This window comes from Muntiacus reevesi, chromosome 13, assembly GCF_963930625.1.
Source record: "Muntiacus reevesi chromosome 13, mMunRee1.1, whole genome shotgun sequence".
In the NCBI taxonomy this organism is placed as follows: domain Eukaryota; kingdom Metazoa; phylum Chordata; class Mammalia; order Artiodactyla; family Cervidae; genus Muntiacus; species Muntiacus reevesi.
Window position 1 is genome coordinate 69,400,128 of NC_089261.1, and position 15,389 is coordinate 69,415,516.

At 38.9% G+C, this 15,389-nt stretch overlaps 1 protein-coding gene across 5 annotated transcripts in view; it reads right to left on the reverse strand.

The window, feature by feature from the left end:
* KLHL2 (kelch like family member 2) overlaps positions 1-15,389 on the reverse strand; it is a 162,497-nt gene that overhangs the window by 5,144 nt on the left and 141,964 nt on the right. For 3 of the 5 annotated variants that reach the window (XM_065904666.1, XM_065904663.1, XM_065904667.1), the window contains 5 exons: positions 12,824-12,941; positions 3,367-3,564; positions 2,880-2,981; positions 1,477-1,605; positions 699-839 (listed from right to left, as the gene is read on the reverse strand). In XM_065904666.1, the coding sequence (XP_065760738.1) occupies positions 699-839; positions 1,477-1,605; positions 2,880-2,981; positions 3,367-3,564; positions 12,824-12,941 (688 nt within the window). The remainder of the gene's footprint in view (positions 1-698; positions 840-1,476; positions 1,606-2,879; positions 2,982-3,366; positions 3,565-12,823; positions 12,942-15,389) is intronic. The other 2 variants (XM_065904664.1, XM_065904665.1) reach the window with 2 other exon arrangements.

The following is a 15,389-nucleotide window of genomic DNA, read 5'->3' on the forward strand; positions in this document are numbered from 1 at the left end:
CCAACCAGTCCATCCTAAAGGAGATCAGTCCTGGGTGTTCATTGGAAGGACTGATGCTGAAGCTGAAACTCCAATACTTTGGCCACCTCATGTGAAGAGTTGACTCATTGGAAAAGACCCTGATTCTCGGAAAGACTGAGGGAAGGAGGAGAAGGGGACGGATAGAGGATGAGATGGCTGGATGGCATCACTGACTCGCTGGGCATGAGTTTGAGTAAATTCCAGGAGCTGGTGATGGACAGGGAGGCCGGGCGTGCCGCAGTCCTTGGGGTCGCAAAGAGTGACCGAGTGACCGAACTGAGTGACCGAACTGAACTGAACTGAAGTATTTACTTAACTAAAGTCCCTGAAAACTGAACTCCAAAATGTGATAGAGGCAGACATTCAAAAATGTCTGTGGTACAAAAGAATGAATTCAAGTATCAAATAGAGTTCTTTTTCTAACTTAGTATTTATGGTCATCACCAAAAAGTAAATTCTGACAGAAATTATAAGTTAACAGAAGGATCACATTAAACTGCATGCCCCACATCATGCTTGGCGTTCACTACTTAGGATTATTATAAGCTTCTGCCTTTAAAGAGCAAGTCTATTAGGAATTCAGATCAATAAAAGAACAATGGAAATACACAGTGATACTAGTAAAACTCTGGACTACAATCCAATACAAAGTTCATAATCTTAAATTAGACAGATACCTGCATTTCTTCTGCACATGTTCATATCTGCAACCTGTCTCCATGTGTTAGTGGCAGGATCATACACTTCAACACTTTTTCGTACTAAAGGGCCATCATGACCCCCTACAGCATACAGTAAGTTGTTTAACACACCAACACCTATAAAACAAAGAAAATCAACCTGTAGTAGAGTAAAAGGGACAGGAAATTTGTAACATTTTAGGGTTTATTCAAATGACTTGTAAATAAAACTTCTGAAATTATTCATATTAAAAATCAATATTAAAGCATTCAACCTAGTAAAATGGAAACAAAAATAATTACAAATGAGAATCTTACTAAGAACTATTGTTATTGTCAAATACAATAAAAATAATGTGTAGGTGAAAACAGAGAGGGAAGTCCTTTACAATATAACCCTTTTGAAAACAACTTTCATGATAAAAGGAAATCAGTATTAAGAGTATTAGATCTGTAAGAAACGGATATGAAGGGAGTTGATTATTAAGCAAGTTCTCCAATAAGCACTAAAAGCAAAAACCTAAAAGAAATACCAAACAATATGAATAATTAAATGAAACAGAACAAGCCTTTAATATAACACATGAGAAATTTTACAAAGTGAATTTAAGTGCCTCTACTACTACTCCAACCTGTATAATGCAAAAGACATTCTAACAGTGTCACTAGAATCAGTATATATTTTCTGATAATATAAAGAGATGTCATTATTTCACTTGTTTAATTCTTTTCCATCATTTTTGTGTTTCAATTGCTGAATGAGCTTCCTATTCACCTGCTCCACTCCTTCTAGTACTCATTTCTGCTATATAGGTCCACTCATTTGCCGTGGCACTGTAGCATTCCACTGTGCTAAGACACTGACGTGAAGCTCCATCGTAACCCCCAACAGCATAGAGCAGACCTAAATGTGGAATCACAAAAAGAAAGTCAAATTAATAAACAGCTATTTTTCCAAGTCATGAAATGTTGAATTTTCCTCCATGGTAGCAGAGTTTACCTTTAAAGTATTACTGATTTTTACGAACTATTTAAAATCTTGCCTAATGGTGATAGGTGGAGTTACCAAATCACATTATAAAGATCTACAGAATATACATGATATTAATATAACACTTTCATCAATAATCTGACAGAAAAGAAAGTACACTTATTATATCTTTGGATAACACTATTTGCTAAGTGAACAATATCCTAGGAAACCAAATTAAATAGCAAAGTTATCTTGTATGTGTGTGTGCGCGCGCAGTTGTGTCCAACTCTTAAAACCTCATGGACTGTAGCCCATCAAGCTCCTCTGTCCATGGGATTTCCCAGGCAAGAATACTGGAGTGGGTACCATTTTTAAAAAGTAATATTAAGAGTCAGTACCATATACAATGAAATATTATTTGCTAATAAAAAGAAATGAGGTATTGGTAAAAGCTACAGCATGAATGAACCTTGAACATTATCCCAAGTCAAAGAAGTCAGCTGCAAAAGGACAACATACTCTACAATTTCATTAATATGAAAATGTCCATAAGTGGAAAATTTATACAGAGACAGGAAAGTAGGTTAGTGTTTGCCAAGGGCTGGCAGGATGCGGGTGATAACCGAGGGCAATAGGGTTGCTTTGGGGGTAATAAAAATGTTCTAAAATGAACTGTTATAATATATGCACACCAAATTGTACACTTTAATGAGTGAAATGTAGTGTATGTGAATTAAAATACAATAAATCTGGTTTAATTAAAAAGTCAGTGCAGAAAATTATGCCCACCATGGAGAGGCAGGTGGGAACCCACAAATTTGCCCAACGAGTAAAAAAACTCATATTTACAGTGCTGAATTCTTTGGGGGAACAAAGCAGCGTATACATAAATAACTGGCAGCCCATCGCTTACAAGGTAAGCCGCCCTTCTCTAGACGCAAAGCTTCATACTCACTCCATCCGGCTTGCTTCCCCAATGATTACACTGAGATCAGTTAATAATTTTATATATGTTATACAAACAGATGAGAAAAAGAGGGAGGGAGGACAGAGAGAGACCAGAGGGCAGGCATAAAGGACAACTAACATTTCATAATAACCACTGTATGTTTCCCTTTTAAAACAATCATTTGCCTGCCCATTTAGAAAACTCGGGTCTGGGTTACTGGAAGAAACACTCTTAACCACCAGAGGGCTGCCCGCACCTCCAACAACACCGACACCCACACTGCTCCTCCTCGTGTTCATGGGGGCCACGTGGAACCACTCGTTAGACTTGATGTTGTACGCTTCCACGGAGGACAGCCCTGTAACGAACAAAGCATGATGTGCTTCATCTCCTCCTCAGGCTCCTTACATATACATTAGGGGAAATACGTCAGTTGCTTTAAAATGGGCTAACATTCAATTACATGATGAAGAGAAATAATTTCTTTTCTAGAGAACACCTATGCAAGCTACTGACATCCATTGGCTTTTTAAACTTGAGAAGATGCTGAAGCATGGGAAAAAACCTATATACTTAGCACTCTTAACATCATTTAAAGGAATTCTGGATGAAAATTTTAAACTTATCTTTATAATACCTAGTAAAACACTCAACTGACTCCTAATTATGCCAGGCCTTGTTCCATAAATGTGATTGCTATGTTAATTTCTAACAGCAATTTAGAAAAGATGAAAGAAAATTGCCTGTACTCCCGTCAAAGCCTCCCACCGCATACAACAGTCCATTCAACACGGCAGCCCCCAGAGTGCTTCTCCGGTCTCGCATGTTAGCAACACTGGTCCACTGATCTTTCACAGGGTCATAAGAATCCACAGTGCGGACCCTCAAGGAACCATTAAAGCCACCAACAGCAAAAACGAGTCCAGCCATGTAAACCATCCCTGCAAAAGAAATACAGCGGTTACTAGTGAGTGTGCAACCCAACTGCTACCACCACCTAAAGACTGCATTCCAAACAGTCTAAAACTGTTGTCAGATTTTAAGTTCCCCTAATGAGAAGCTTGGCTGAATAGGTCCTAAGAAACACTATTCGCTAGTGAGAATACAATACAACTAGATTGCGCTCCTTTCTGCTATGAAAAAATGCAATGGCATGGGCTGAGGTATTACTTTGACTCCTGACTTTTTCAAAGATATTCACAGACTTAAACAATGAGCAAGAATTTTCCAACTACCTGAACATGTCTATATTTAATTTGCATAATGAGCTTCTCATTTATCATGTTAGTGGGCTAAATCTGGGGTTAGCAAATTATAGCCAGTAGGCTATTTCAGTAGAAGCTCACTGAGCTGAGAATGATTTTTACACTGTTAAATGGTTGAAAAGCAGTCAAGAAGAAAAGAATATTTCATGATATACGAAAAGTTACATAAAATTAAAATTTCAGTATCCATAAATAAAGTTTTATTGGAACACAGCTCCAGACATTCATCATGCTGCTTTCAACTATGGTGGCACTTAATTAGTTGTGACAAAGGTCATATAACCCACAAAGCCACAAATACTTACTTTCTGGTCCTTTAAGAAAAAGTTTGTTGGCTAGTGAGATGCTAAGGGGTCCCTAGGTGGAGAAACTAAATTGCAGACTCTGGATTTCACCACTTCTTCACCTTCCCAAACTTTTTCGTGCTGCTGTTCTGTTCTGAGAAGCTCCTCTTCAAGTTGGAAATCCCAATGAAAGTTCCATACTTTCTATGAGGCTTTCCCCAAACCACTAATCCTGAAGGGATTATCAGTAACTCCTGAACCACTAGAGCAAATAACATCTATTTCAAGGTTAATAAATCTTATATACTTTGCAGTATCATTGTAAAACATTCTTCAAAATATCTGATCAAGTGCTCTTCCAAAGAATCAAGGGCATGAAAATACAGACAGACTATGGAACTGTCACAAGTCAGAAGAGATTAAGAAAACACGACAACTAAATGCACTATTACAGGGATCAAAACGGCAAAGCAAGAGGAAGTGGAGCTCACCTCACCCACAAATGCATCAAACACGCACTACATGTGGAACAACTCTCACAGAAAACGGACTGGAAACTGGCAGGAGATCTCTTTTACAACCAAAGCTGCAAGGAATATTTCCATGTAACCAAGAAGGATGGGGGGGAAAGGCATTCAAGACAGGCCTGGCACCCCTGAGAGGGAGCTGTAAAGAGGAAAGGTTCACATGGGCAGGACCTCGTCCTGGGGAGCCCCCCTTGCTTGCTGCAAGGTCTGCTAGGACAGATAGAGAAGCTGGAGGTGTTACAGGGGTGGGTTCCTGGACTCTCTAAGCAATAGAAATTGAGAAGAGGCCAGATCAGGAATTCAGGCAGGCCTTTACTGGGATACGTGCTTAGCAAAAGGGAGCAAAACAAGTAACAGGTCCCCTTGCTCACTCCCTGAAGAGAGGAGAGCTGATTTCTTAATGGTGTGAAGGTGAGAGAGGACTGGTGGGCTGCCCAGGGCATGTGACTTAGACGGTCTGCCCAGCCCTTGGCAGTACTGTGTGCAGGACCCAGCTTTTGCTCCCAGCATGTCAGAAGTGGCAGTTGTGTTTTAGCCTTGTTCATAAGTGCCCTGACTATGCATGTGTGAAGTGGGCTTCCCTCATAGCTCCGTCAGTAAAAAATCTGCCTGCAGTGTAGGAGACCTGGGTTCTATTCCTGGGTCAGGAACATCCCCTGGAGAAGGAAATGGCAACCCACTCCAATAGTCTTTCCTGGAGAATCCTATGGACAGAGGAGCCTGTCAGGCTGCAGACCATGGGGTCAGAAGAGTCGGACATGACTTAGTGACTAAACTACCACCAGACTTTCTTTATATTCTGCTGCTAAAGGTGTTCCCAGATACAAGCACTACAGTAAAGGATGCCATGTCCCAGGTCCCAGCCTGTCTCAAAGGGGCCTGGTCTTTGCTCTTGAGGAGTGTATGGGTGCTGCTTTACTAGGAATCAGAGCAGAGAGACCCTGGAGCTGATCGTTGCAACCTCACCATGCTTTCCTGTCTAAATTAAAATGCACAGTGGGTGGGAATGCTAGTATGCACAGCAGCTAGATGCTGAATCTTGGGCAGATGGGCCCACGTTGAGAACTCAGTCTATCTGCATGGGGACAGCTTGGAGGGCCTTGAGTATGGCCTTGTCACATCTCAGAGCATGCTGTCAGCATTCACACCATGAGGGCACGTCCAGTCCCAGCAGACACTCTTGGTGTGTACACTGGGTGACACCACAGAAACACATGAAAACAGAAACACAGGAAGAGCCCCTGGGGAGGAGTACACAGGGGAGCCTTCTCTGGATGGAGCACTCTGGTTCTGCCTGTCTGACACTGAAGCTTGGAGCCAGATCTAATGCAGATAGGTCCTGGGCAAGGTCTATCACAGAGGCAGCCCAAGTAGCAGCAGCAGCACAACCATCGTGATTCCTGCAGCTACAGCACCCTGGCCCCTAGCACCAGCCCACTCCACAGCACACACCACAGCCTAGCAATAGATCTGGGATGAACACCATGGAGAAAGGGACATGACCATGGGCTGTTTCTAGGCAAAACCACAAATGACCGCACAGGGGTTCACACTGTGACCATATGGTCCTCACTTGCTTCCAGAGCTCACTTCCTCTGGGACAGAGCAAGGGCAACGGTGCCATATTGAGCCTGAGACTCAGAGCTTCTACTCAAACAGCTGGGGGGCAGATCCCGCCCCTGCCAAGGCTCTGACAGCCAAGAAGAGGAGGGGAGGCCCCGCTCAACACCTAGGGCAGATTCTGGACACAACTCCAATCACATCCCCTCATCAAGGGTTAACAGCCAGCACATTCTGAGAGATGTGGCTGGCGTACAGACCAGAAACAGCCCTCCCATCAAAAACTGGACTTACACAGTCTACACAGGGATTTGACAGTTCTCTGTGTACGTGCTCCGTTGCGTTCGACCCTTAGTGGCTCCACAGATTATAGCCCACCATGCTCCTCTGTCCATGGGATTTTCCCAGCAAGAATACAGGAATGGGTTGCCATTTCCTCTTTTAGGTGATCTTTCCAAGCCAGGGATTGAACCTGAGTCTCCTGCATGGCAGGCAGATTCTTTATTGCTGAGCCACTTGGGAAGTCCTAATAAGTACATTCCTATCAATAATTACTTCAAATGTCAACAGACTAATCAAAAGACATATAGATTGGCAGACTAAACAACAACAACAACAAATATGACAAGAAATTACACTGTGTTGCCTACAAAGAGACTCACTTCAGTGTGAGAGACACACAGATTGAAAGTGGGAAGATGAAAAAAGATACTTCATACAAATGGAAATGACAAGAAAGGAGTTGTAATACTCATATAAGACAAAATAGACTTTAAAAGTCCTAATGAAAGACACAGAAGGACATTATTTAATAATAAAGGGATCAATATTGGAAGAGGATACATGTACCCAATATAAAATAAATAAAATAAAAAAAATACTAACAGGCATAAAGGAAGAAACTGACAGGAATACAATAACAGTAGGAAAATTTAATGCCCCATTGCTATCAATGGACAGACATTCCAGACAAAAAAATCAATAAGAGAGATCATAAATGATACAACATATTAGTTGGATTTAACTGATATCTACAGGACACTACATCCAAAAATACCCAAGATATAATTACATTTTTTTTGAAGTGTGCACAGACCATTCTCTAGGATACACCATACACTAGGTCACAAAACAAGTCTCAACAAATTTAAGAGGATAGAAATTATTTTATGGATCTTTTCTGACCACAATAGTGTAAAACTAGAAATCAACTACAGAAAGAAAACAGAGGAAAAAATGAACATATGGAGACTAAACAACATGCTACTAAAAAACCAATGGGTCAATGATGGACTCAAATAAGAAATCAGAAAATGCCTTGACTCAAAGAACAATGAAAACACAACCTTACAAAATCTATGGGATGAAGTAAAAGCAGTTCTACAAGAGAAGTTCATAGCTATAAAGGCATTCCTCAAGGAAAAACTCAAACAACCTAACCTACCAACTAAAAGAATTAGGACAAGAAGAATAAACAAAACTCAAGGTTAGCAGAAGGAAAAATAACAAAGATCAGAGAAGAAATAAAGAAAATGAAGATTAAAAAGAAAAACAACAGAAAAGAGCAATAAAACCAAGAGCTGGTTTTTAGAAAAGATAAGCAAAAATCAACAAACCTCTAGTTAGGCTCAACAAGAGAGCAAATTCAAATAAACAAACTAAGAAATAAGAGAAATAACAACCACAGAAATACAAAATAAAATAAAATAAAATCATTAGCATACTGTGAACACTTACATAATGACAAACTGGACAGCCTAGAAGAAATGGAAAAGTTTCAAGAAACATGATGCTGTTTAGTCGGTAAGTCATGTCTGGCTACATGTAGCCCACCAGGTTCCTCTGTCCATGAGATTTCCCAAGCAAGAATACTGGAGTGGGTTGCCATTTCCTGCCTAGGAAAGGACTTTCTCATTTCCAGCCTCTTCCAAATATTACTTGGGGCCCCTGGATCAGAGACCCTCAGTATGAGGGTTAGGAGAATATGTTGCCTCAACAATTTAGGGACCATGCCCCTAAACAGCACGAAGTAGTTATGGAACAAAAGCGATGCCCCTTTCCCTTGGCAACATAATTCTCCTAAAAGAAAAGGGGGGAATGAGAGACTCCTTCCCTAGGCAGGTTGATAGGAAGTCTAGGGGTCCCCAAGGAGAGAGGGGTCTGGAATTCTCAAGGAGGAAGAAAGGACAAACTTTTTTTCCCTCTATATTCCTTAGGACTATATAACAATAATGTATCCTGCTTGAAGACAGTCTCTGGAAAAAACCTTCTGGCTAATTCTGTTATCTCAAATTGTAAGTTATGGGAGTAGGTCTGGTGAGGTCTTTACAACCTCCAGACATTATTTTGATTCACTGTAATAACTAATTTGAGAGTATATAATTCCATTGTTAATGCTAGCAAGCGGGTACTCTTTCTGCCCCCTTCTGATGTCTCTGTCAGAAGCTTTCTCTATCCTTTTTATACTTTAATAAACTCTACTGCACAAAAGCTCTGAGCGATCAAGCCTCGTCTCTGGCCCCGAATCGAATTCTTCTCCTCCAGAGGCCAAGAATCCTGGCGTCTTTTCATGGGTTCAGCAACAACCTTTCAGAACTATTAAATGAATGCAACAACATGGCAGGATACAAGAATAATACACAGAAATCTGTTGCATTCCTTTACACAAAAAATGAAATATCAGAAAAAGAAAGTTTAAAAGATAGTCCCATTTGAAATTCCAACAACCTAGGAATAAGTGTAACCAATGAGGTGGAAGATCTATATGCTGAAAACTATAAAACAACAATGAATGAAACTGGAGATGATTCAGAATTGAAAGAAATCTCTTGCTCTTACAAAAATTAATATTGCTAAAATGACCATACAATTCACAGATTAAATGCAATCTGTAATACCCAGGGACAGTTTTCAGAGAACTAGAACAAACAATACTAAAACTTATATGGAACCATAAATGACCCAGAAACGCCAAAGAAATACTGAAGAAAAAGAATAAAGCTGGAGGCATAACTTGTAGACGTCACACAACACTACAAAGCTATAGTAAACAAAACACAATGGTAATGGCACAAAAACAGACGTATAGATCAATGGAAGAGAACAGAGAGCCCAGAAATAAAGCCACATACCTATGGTCAATTAATCCAACAAAGGAGACAAGACTAAGCAATAGAAAAGAGACAGTCTCTTCAACAAGTAGTGTTGGGAAAGCTGAACAGCTGCATGTAAATCAATGAAATTAGAACATTCCCTCACACCACCTACAAAAATAAACACAAATGGTTTAAAAACCAAAATGTAAGACATGTTACACCTGGAAGAAAAAAACAGGCAAAACATTCTTGGAAATAAATCACAGCAATATTTTCTTGGAGCAGTCTCCCAAAGCAAAAGTAGTAAAAGCAAATATCAACAGGACCTAATCAAACTTAAAAATTTTGATTTTTACAGAATCAAAGGAAACCATCACAAACACAATCACAGCAGAGAAAACCATCAAAAAATGAAAAGACAACCTATGGGATGGGAGAAAATATTTCCAAATGATGCAACTGACAAGGGGTTAATATCCCAAATATACAAACCACTCATACATGTCAATAGAAAAATTAAAAAAAAAAATCAACCCAATCAGAAAATGGGCAGAAGACCTAAATAGACCTTTCTCCAAAGATAAATAGATGTCCCAACAAGCACATGAAAAGATGTTCAACATCTGAGATTACCAGAGAAATGCAAATCAAAACCACAATGAAGTATTACCTCACAGTGGTCAGATGGCTTCATCAAAAAAATCTACAAATGGTAAATGTTGGAAAGGATGTGAAGAAAAGGGAATCTACCTACACTATTGGTGGTAATGTAAACTGGTGTAGCCACTGTGGAAAATAGTATGGAGTTTTCTTAAAAAACTAGAAATGCAAACTACAATATGATCCAGCAATCCCCCTCCTAGGCATATATCTAGAAAAGATGAAAATTGTGATTTGTAAAGATACATGCACCTCAATGTTCAGAGTAGCACTATTTACAATAGCAAAGACATGGAAACAAACCAAGTGTCCACCAACAGATGATTGGTTTAACATGTGTTATATATACAGCAGAATATTACTCTGTCACCACAAAGAACGAAACACTACCATTTGCAGCAACATGGATGAACCTAGAGAATATCATACAGAGGTAAGTCAGAAGACAAATACCACACAACATCACATAGGTGAAGGTGAAGGTGAAGTCGCTCAGTCGTGTCTGACTCTTTGCGACCCCACGGACTGTAGCCTACCACGCTCCTCCGTCCATGGGATTTTCCAGGCAAGAGTACTGGAGTGGGGTGCCATTGCCTTCTCCAAGAGATCTTCCCCAGCCAGGGATCGAACCCGGGTCTCCCGCACTGTAGACAGACACTTTACCGTCTGAGCGACCAGGGAAGTCAACATCACATATGTGGAGTCTAAAACACGATACACACAAATCTACACACAAAACAGACTCACAGACATAGAAACCAAACTTATGGTTACCAAAGAGGAAAGGGGGAAAGGGATAAATTAGAAGTGTGGGATTAACACACACATACTACTACACATAAGGTAGATAAGCAACAAGGATTTACTGTATAGCACAGAGAACTAACTATATTCAATATCTTGCAATAATGCATAACGGAAAACAGTCTTAAGATCAATATAAGTGAATCATTTTGCTGTATACCTGAAACTAACACGATATTGTAAATCAACTATATTTACTTCAATTATAAATACATGCATGCATGCAATGTGAGGGCTTGAAACAGAATAGGAACATTAACAGAAAAAACTGTAAAATATAGTAAGCCTTTAGCTTAGGTAATAGTAATATACCAATACTGATTTCTTAAGTTTTGAGAACTATCACAGCTATATAAGATATTAATACAATGAATTATACACACAAATAATTTTTGAGTAAGGCTTTTCTACAGAAGAAAGAAATCCATAACTACAAGGACAAAATTCTGATGGTACAGGAACCCACAGAAAGTAATAGAGTTACAAGGCAAAAATAACACAAAAATAATGCAAATAAAGTCAAAAGATTAATACAAAGAAATATTCACACCACAACTGACAGAAAAAAGGGCTATTCTCCCTAACATATCAAATCAATAATAAAACAATGGCAAAAATCATGAAACCATGAACTGACCATTTAGAAAGATGTTTAACTTTCCTCAAAATAAAAGTGCAAACTACATGTGAAAGAATTTTTCACCTACCAGCTTGCAAAACTCAAACATTTAATTATAAGGTGTTACAGGGGCTTCCCTGATAGCTCAGTTGGTAAAGAATCCACCTGCAATGCAGGAGACCCCATTTCGATTTGTCGGTCGGGAAGATCCCCTGGAGAAGGGATAGGCTACCCACTCTAGTATTCTTGGGCTTCCCTTGTGGCTCAGCTGGTAAAGAATCTGCCTGCAATGCGGGAGACCTGGGTTCCATCCCTGGGTTGGAAAGATCTCCTGGAGAAGGGAAAGGCTACCCACTCCTACCCACTCTAGCATTCTTGGGCTTCCCTTGTGGCTCAGCCAGTAAAGAATCCGCCTGCAGTGTGGGAGAGACCTGGGTTCAATCCCTGAGTTGGGAAGTCTAGAGAATTCCAGGGACTATGTAGTCCATTCGGTCGCAAAGAGTTGGACACGACTGAGCGACTTTCACTTTCATAGGGTATGTAGCGAAATTAGTACCTTCATATTTACTGTTAGTGGAAGTAATAATTAGTATATCTTAAGATACCCTTTTAATAATTTTCCATTTCTAGAGTTTTATCCAACTAAAATCTGTTAGCACACATACATAATGATATATGTATAAGGAATTGCAGCACTGCTCATAAAGAAAGATTAAAAACAATCTTAATGTTCAATTAAAAACTATTAAAAATTATACTACATCTAGAACCCCCCCCAACATACTAGACAGCTCTAAAGAAATGAGTTAAATCTATGCTCTTATATAACAAGTTCCAGGATGTACTGCTAAAAGACTACCACAATATAAATGTTCTGTTATGCTTACAACTCATTTTCTTATGGGAGCTATGAATTTACAGATCTAGGTTTGAGTCTCAGAAAGAATTCTTAGAAATTGCAAAAGTCTTTTTTTGATTGCAGTTTTGGCTAAATTAAGGTCCATTTCAACAAATGTTTGAAAAGCAGATGCTTGGAAGAAAGCAACTGTGGCTTATAGCCAAGTTAGGAATTTCTTAGCAATAAGTGTCCCAAGCTATAAGAATTCCTTCTCAATACTTCAACAAAGGTAACAAGGAAAATATCCAACAAATTGCTAGCTACTCCACCTTACATTAGAATCAGAAAAATATGTAAATTTAAGAAAGAGCTTCTAACTCCATCAATGTCTTGTGAGTTGTATGAGGCTCCTGAATCACTGCTTAATCACACAGCTATTTTAATCAAAATTTTTCCAGTAAAGGCTCTTTTAGTTAGTGAGGTAAGACCTGACAGGAAACTCCCAATGGCCCAGCAGCAGGGAAGTGATCACAGTGCATCATGCTTACCTGCCCTACACCTCCTGGAAGGCAATTCTGCCACTTGGTGCCATCGCTCTTCCTTGAAGTCATAGCATTCCACGCTTCGAATAGCCTTTGGTGCTTGGCCCCCGACCACCACCATCAACTGGAAGGGCAGAAGTATGAGCACTTGAACAAACAACTACTGCATACTCAGGAATTTAAAATGTCTTACTGATACAAAGACAATGACATGGAGAGTATTAGGATGAAGATGGTAAGGTGAGTTGGGGGAAAACAACCACCTAATAAACATTTAATAAACATCACCAAGGGGGCACACATATGTTAGAACTACAATTCTATTTTCTAGCACATTTAGTCAAAAATAAGGATATCAGAAACTAAAATAAGTTTCTGATTCTTCAAGCAAAAGCAGTGTTTAAGCCAAAAACAGCAGGCAATCAGCACTGGCAAGGCTGCAGTATGTCATCGGGCTTGCTATAAACTAGATCCCAGCTTTGTAATGACCAGGGATTAGATCTCCACAACCTAGGAGAGCAGACAAAAGTGAAATTTATGTTAGTGGGTAGATGAGGTGAAGAGGACAGTATGGTATTAAAAGAAAGATGGAAGAAGAAAAAAACAAACAAACTACTGAAGAAGGAGCACTAATTAAGTTCACGAGAGAGTACAGATTCCTAGATGTCAAGTGAAGAGATCTCCATGGATGTCCCACAAATAAAAACAAACAAGAGGTCAGATAATGGAGATACTAGAAATCATAACAAATGAATGAGCAGAGAATAAGTGAGGTCAACTCAATTCACCAACCATTTACTAAGTGTCTATCATCTGTGTTTAATCAGAACTGTGCTAAGGAGTTCTACATAAGAAATATAAGACGTGGTCTCTATCCCTAAAAGCTTATAGATTTCACTCGGGAGACAAGATTCTAAAGTAGTTCAAGAACAATATACAATTATATATGATTATAGACATTAACTGCTATTCCTGATCAGAAAATGAAATGTAGCCATAATTTAGTGAAAACTTCCTGGAGGGGGGAGAACCTTTACAGATAGACGGAATTTAGCAATTAATGTGTTTGTCTTATAATGAATATAAATAAGCGCACTGAGCGCTCTTTGGACAGCTGTCAATTCAGAAGAATGTCAAAGTTAATGATGTCACAAGTAAAGAATGTCACTGTAAAGAACGGCAGGGACCTTTCAAGCAAGAAGCAGATAAACAAATGAAAAAGCATGTTCAAAGGAAACAAAAACTCAAACAGAAGATGGAATGATTCATAGACACAAAACGGGGAAGTTTGCACCTGAACTGAACAATGACCTACTCGTACTTAAAACTATAGAAAGATGAGTACACAGAAATCAAAGTAAATCCTGTTTCCAAAAAGAAGCCTATTCCAGTAATTTACAGGAAAGTAGAAAGAATTTTAAAGGTCTTAAAAAGAAGATTGGATACAGCACAAATATATAAGTTTTTTCAGACCTATCATTTCCCTAGTGTTGAATGCAAATAAATAAAAGGCAGAATTAACAAAGAAAATCTGCATTACCCTTCCTTACTATTCCTAAAGGAAAAAAAGGGATGGGGAAAAGTTGTGAAATCACAGAGGTGCAACAGACAGTAAGATCAATCCTGTATCTAGGGGTCTATAGATCTATCTGTGCTTAAACTTTTAAACTCTGCCCAGTAGTTACACAACAGTTAGAAGAGGCTTGGTTAACATCTCTGACGAAGATCAGTTAAGAAAAAAAATCTCTAAAGGGAATACTTCTCAAAAAAATCCTTGAGAAACAAAATAGTTGAATAGATTTCATGATTTGCAACTATGAATTACGTAGATCAAAATGGGAAGGGAAAATGTGCTACTGATTACAGAGAAAGGTAGTAATTAATACCTGTCCTTTACTCACCCAAGAAAAGTAAAATGGGATGAGAATTTGGGTCTCCAAAAATCAGAGATAACCAGGAAAGGAAGAATGTATAATGGGAAGATGAGAGCAGGGATATTTCTATGAGATCAAGAGACAGTGCTACTACCATCAAAAGTGTGTCATGACTCTGACATCCCAAATGTTTGTAAAAGATAGCTGGTTTCACTTGAGAAACACCATACTTACTATATTAATATAAAGGAATAGAAAACTACTAAGACATGTGTATGGAAAAGTTAAATATGACATATTTAAGGAAGGTAAGAAGTAGTGAGTTATACAAAATCAAGTGAGCATCTTGAAATGTAGATCAATTAAATTTTGTTCTTTCATTTTCTTCACCTATTAAATATTAGTTTAGTTTAAATTGCCTCCTGAAATATCAAGTTTAGATATCCTGGGTAAAATAAAGAAAAATAGAAATAATATGATAGCATTTACAAAAATACAGATTCCAAATAAAAAAAGAAGCTAACAATAACATGGGACTTCCCTGGTGGTTAAGAATCTTCATTGCAATCCAGGGGATGTGGGCTCGATCCCTGGTCAGGGAACTAAAGTCCCACATGCTGAGAAGCAACTAAGCCCACACAACACAATTACTGACAAAGAGTGGAAACAGTGTCAGATTTTATTTTGGGGGGCTCCAA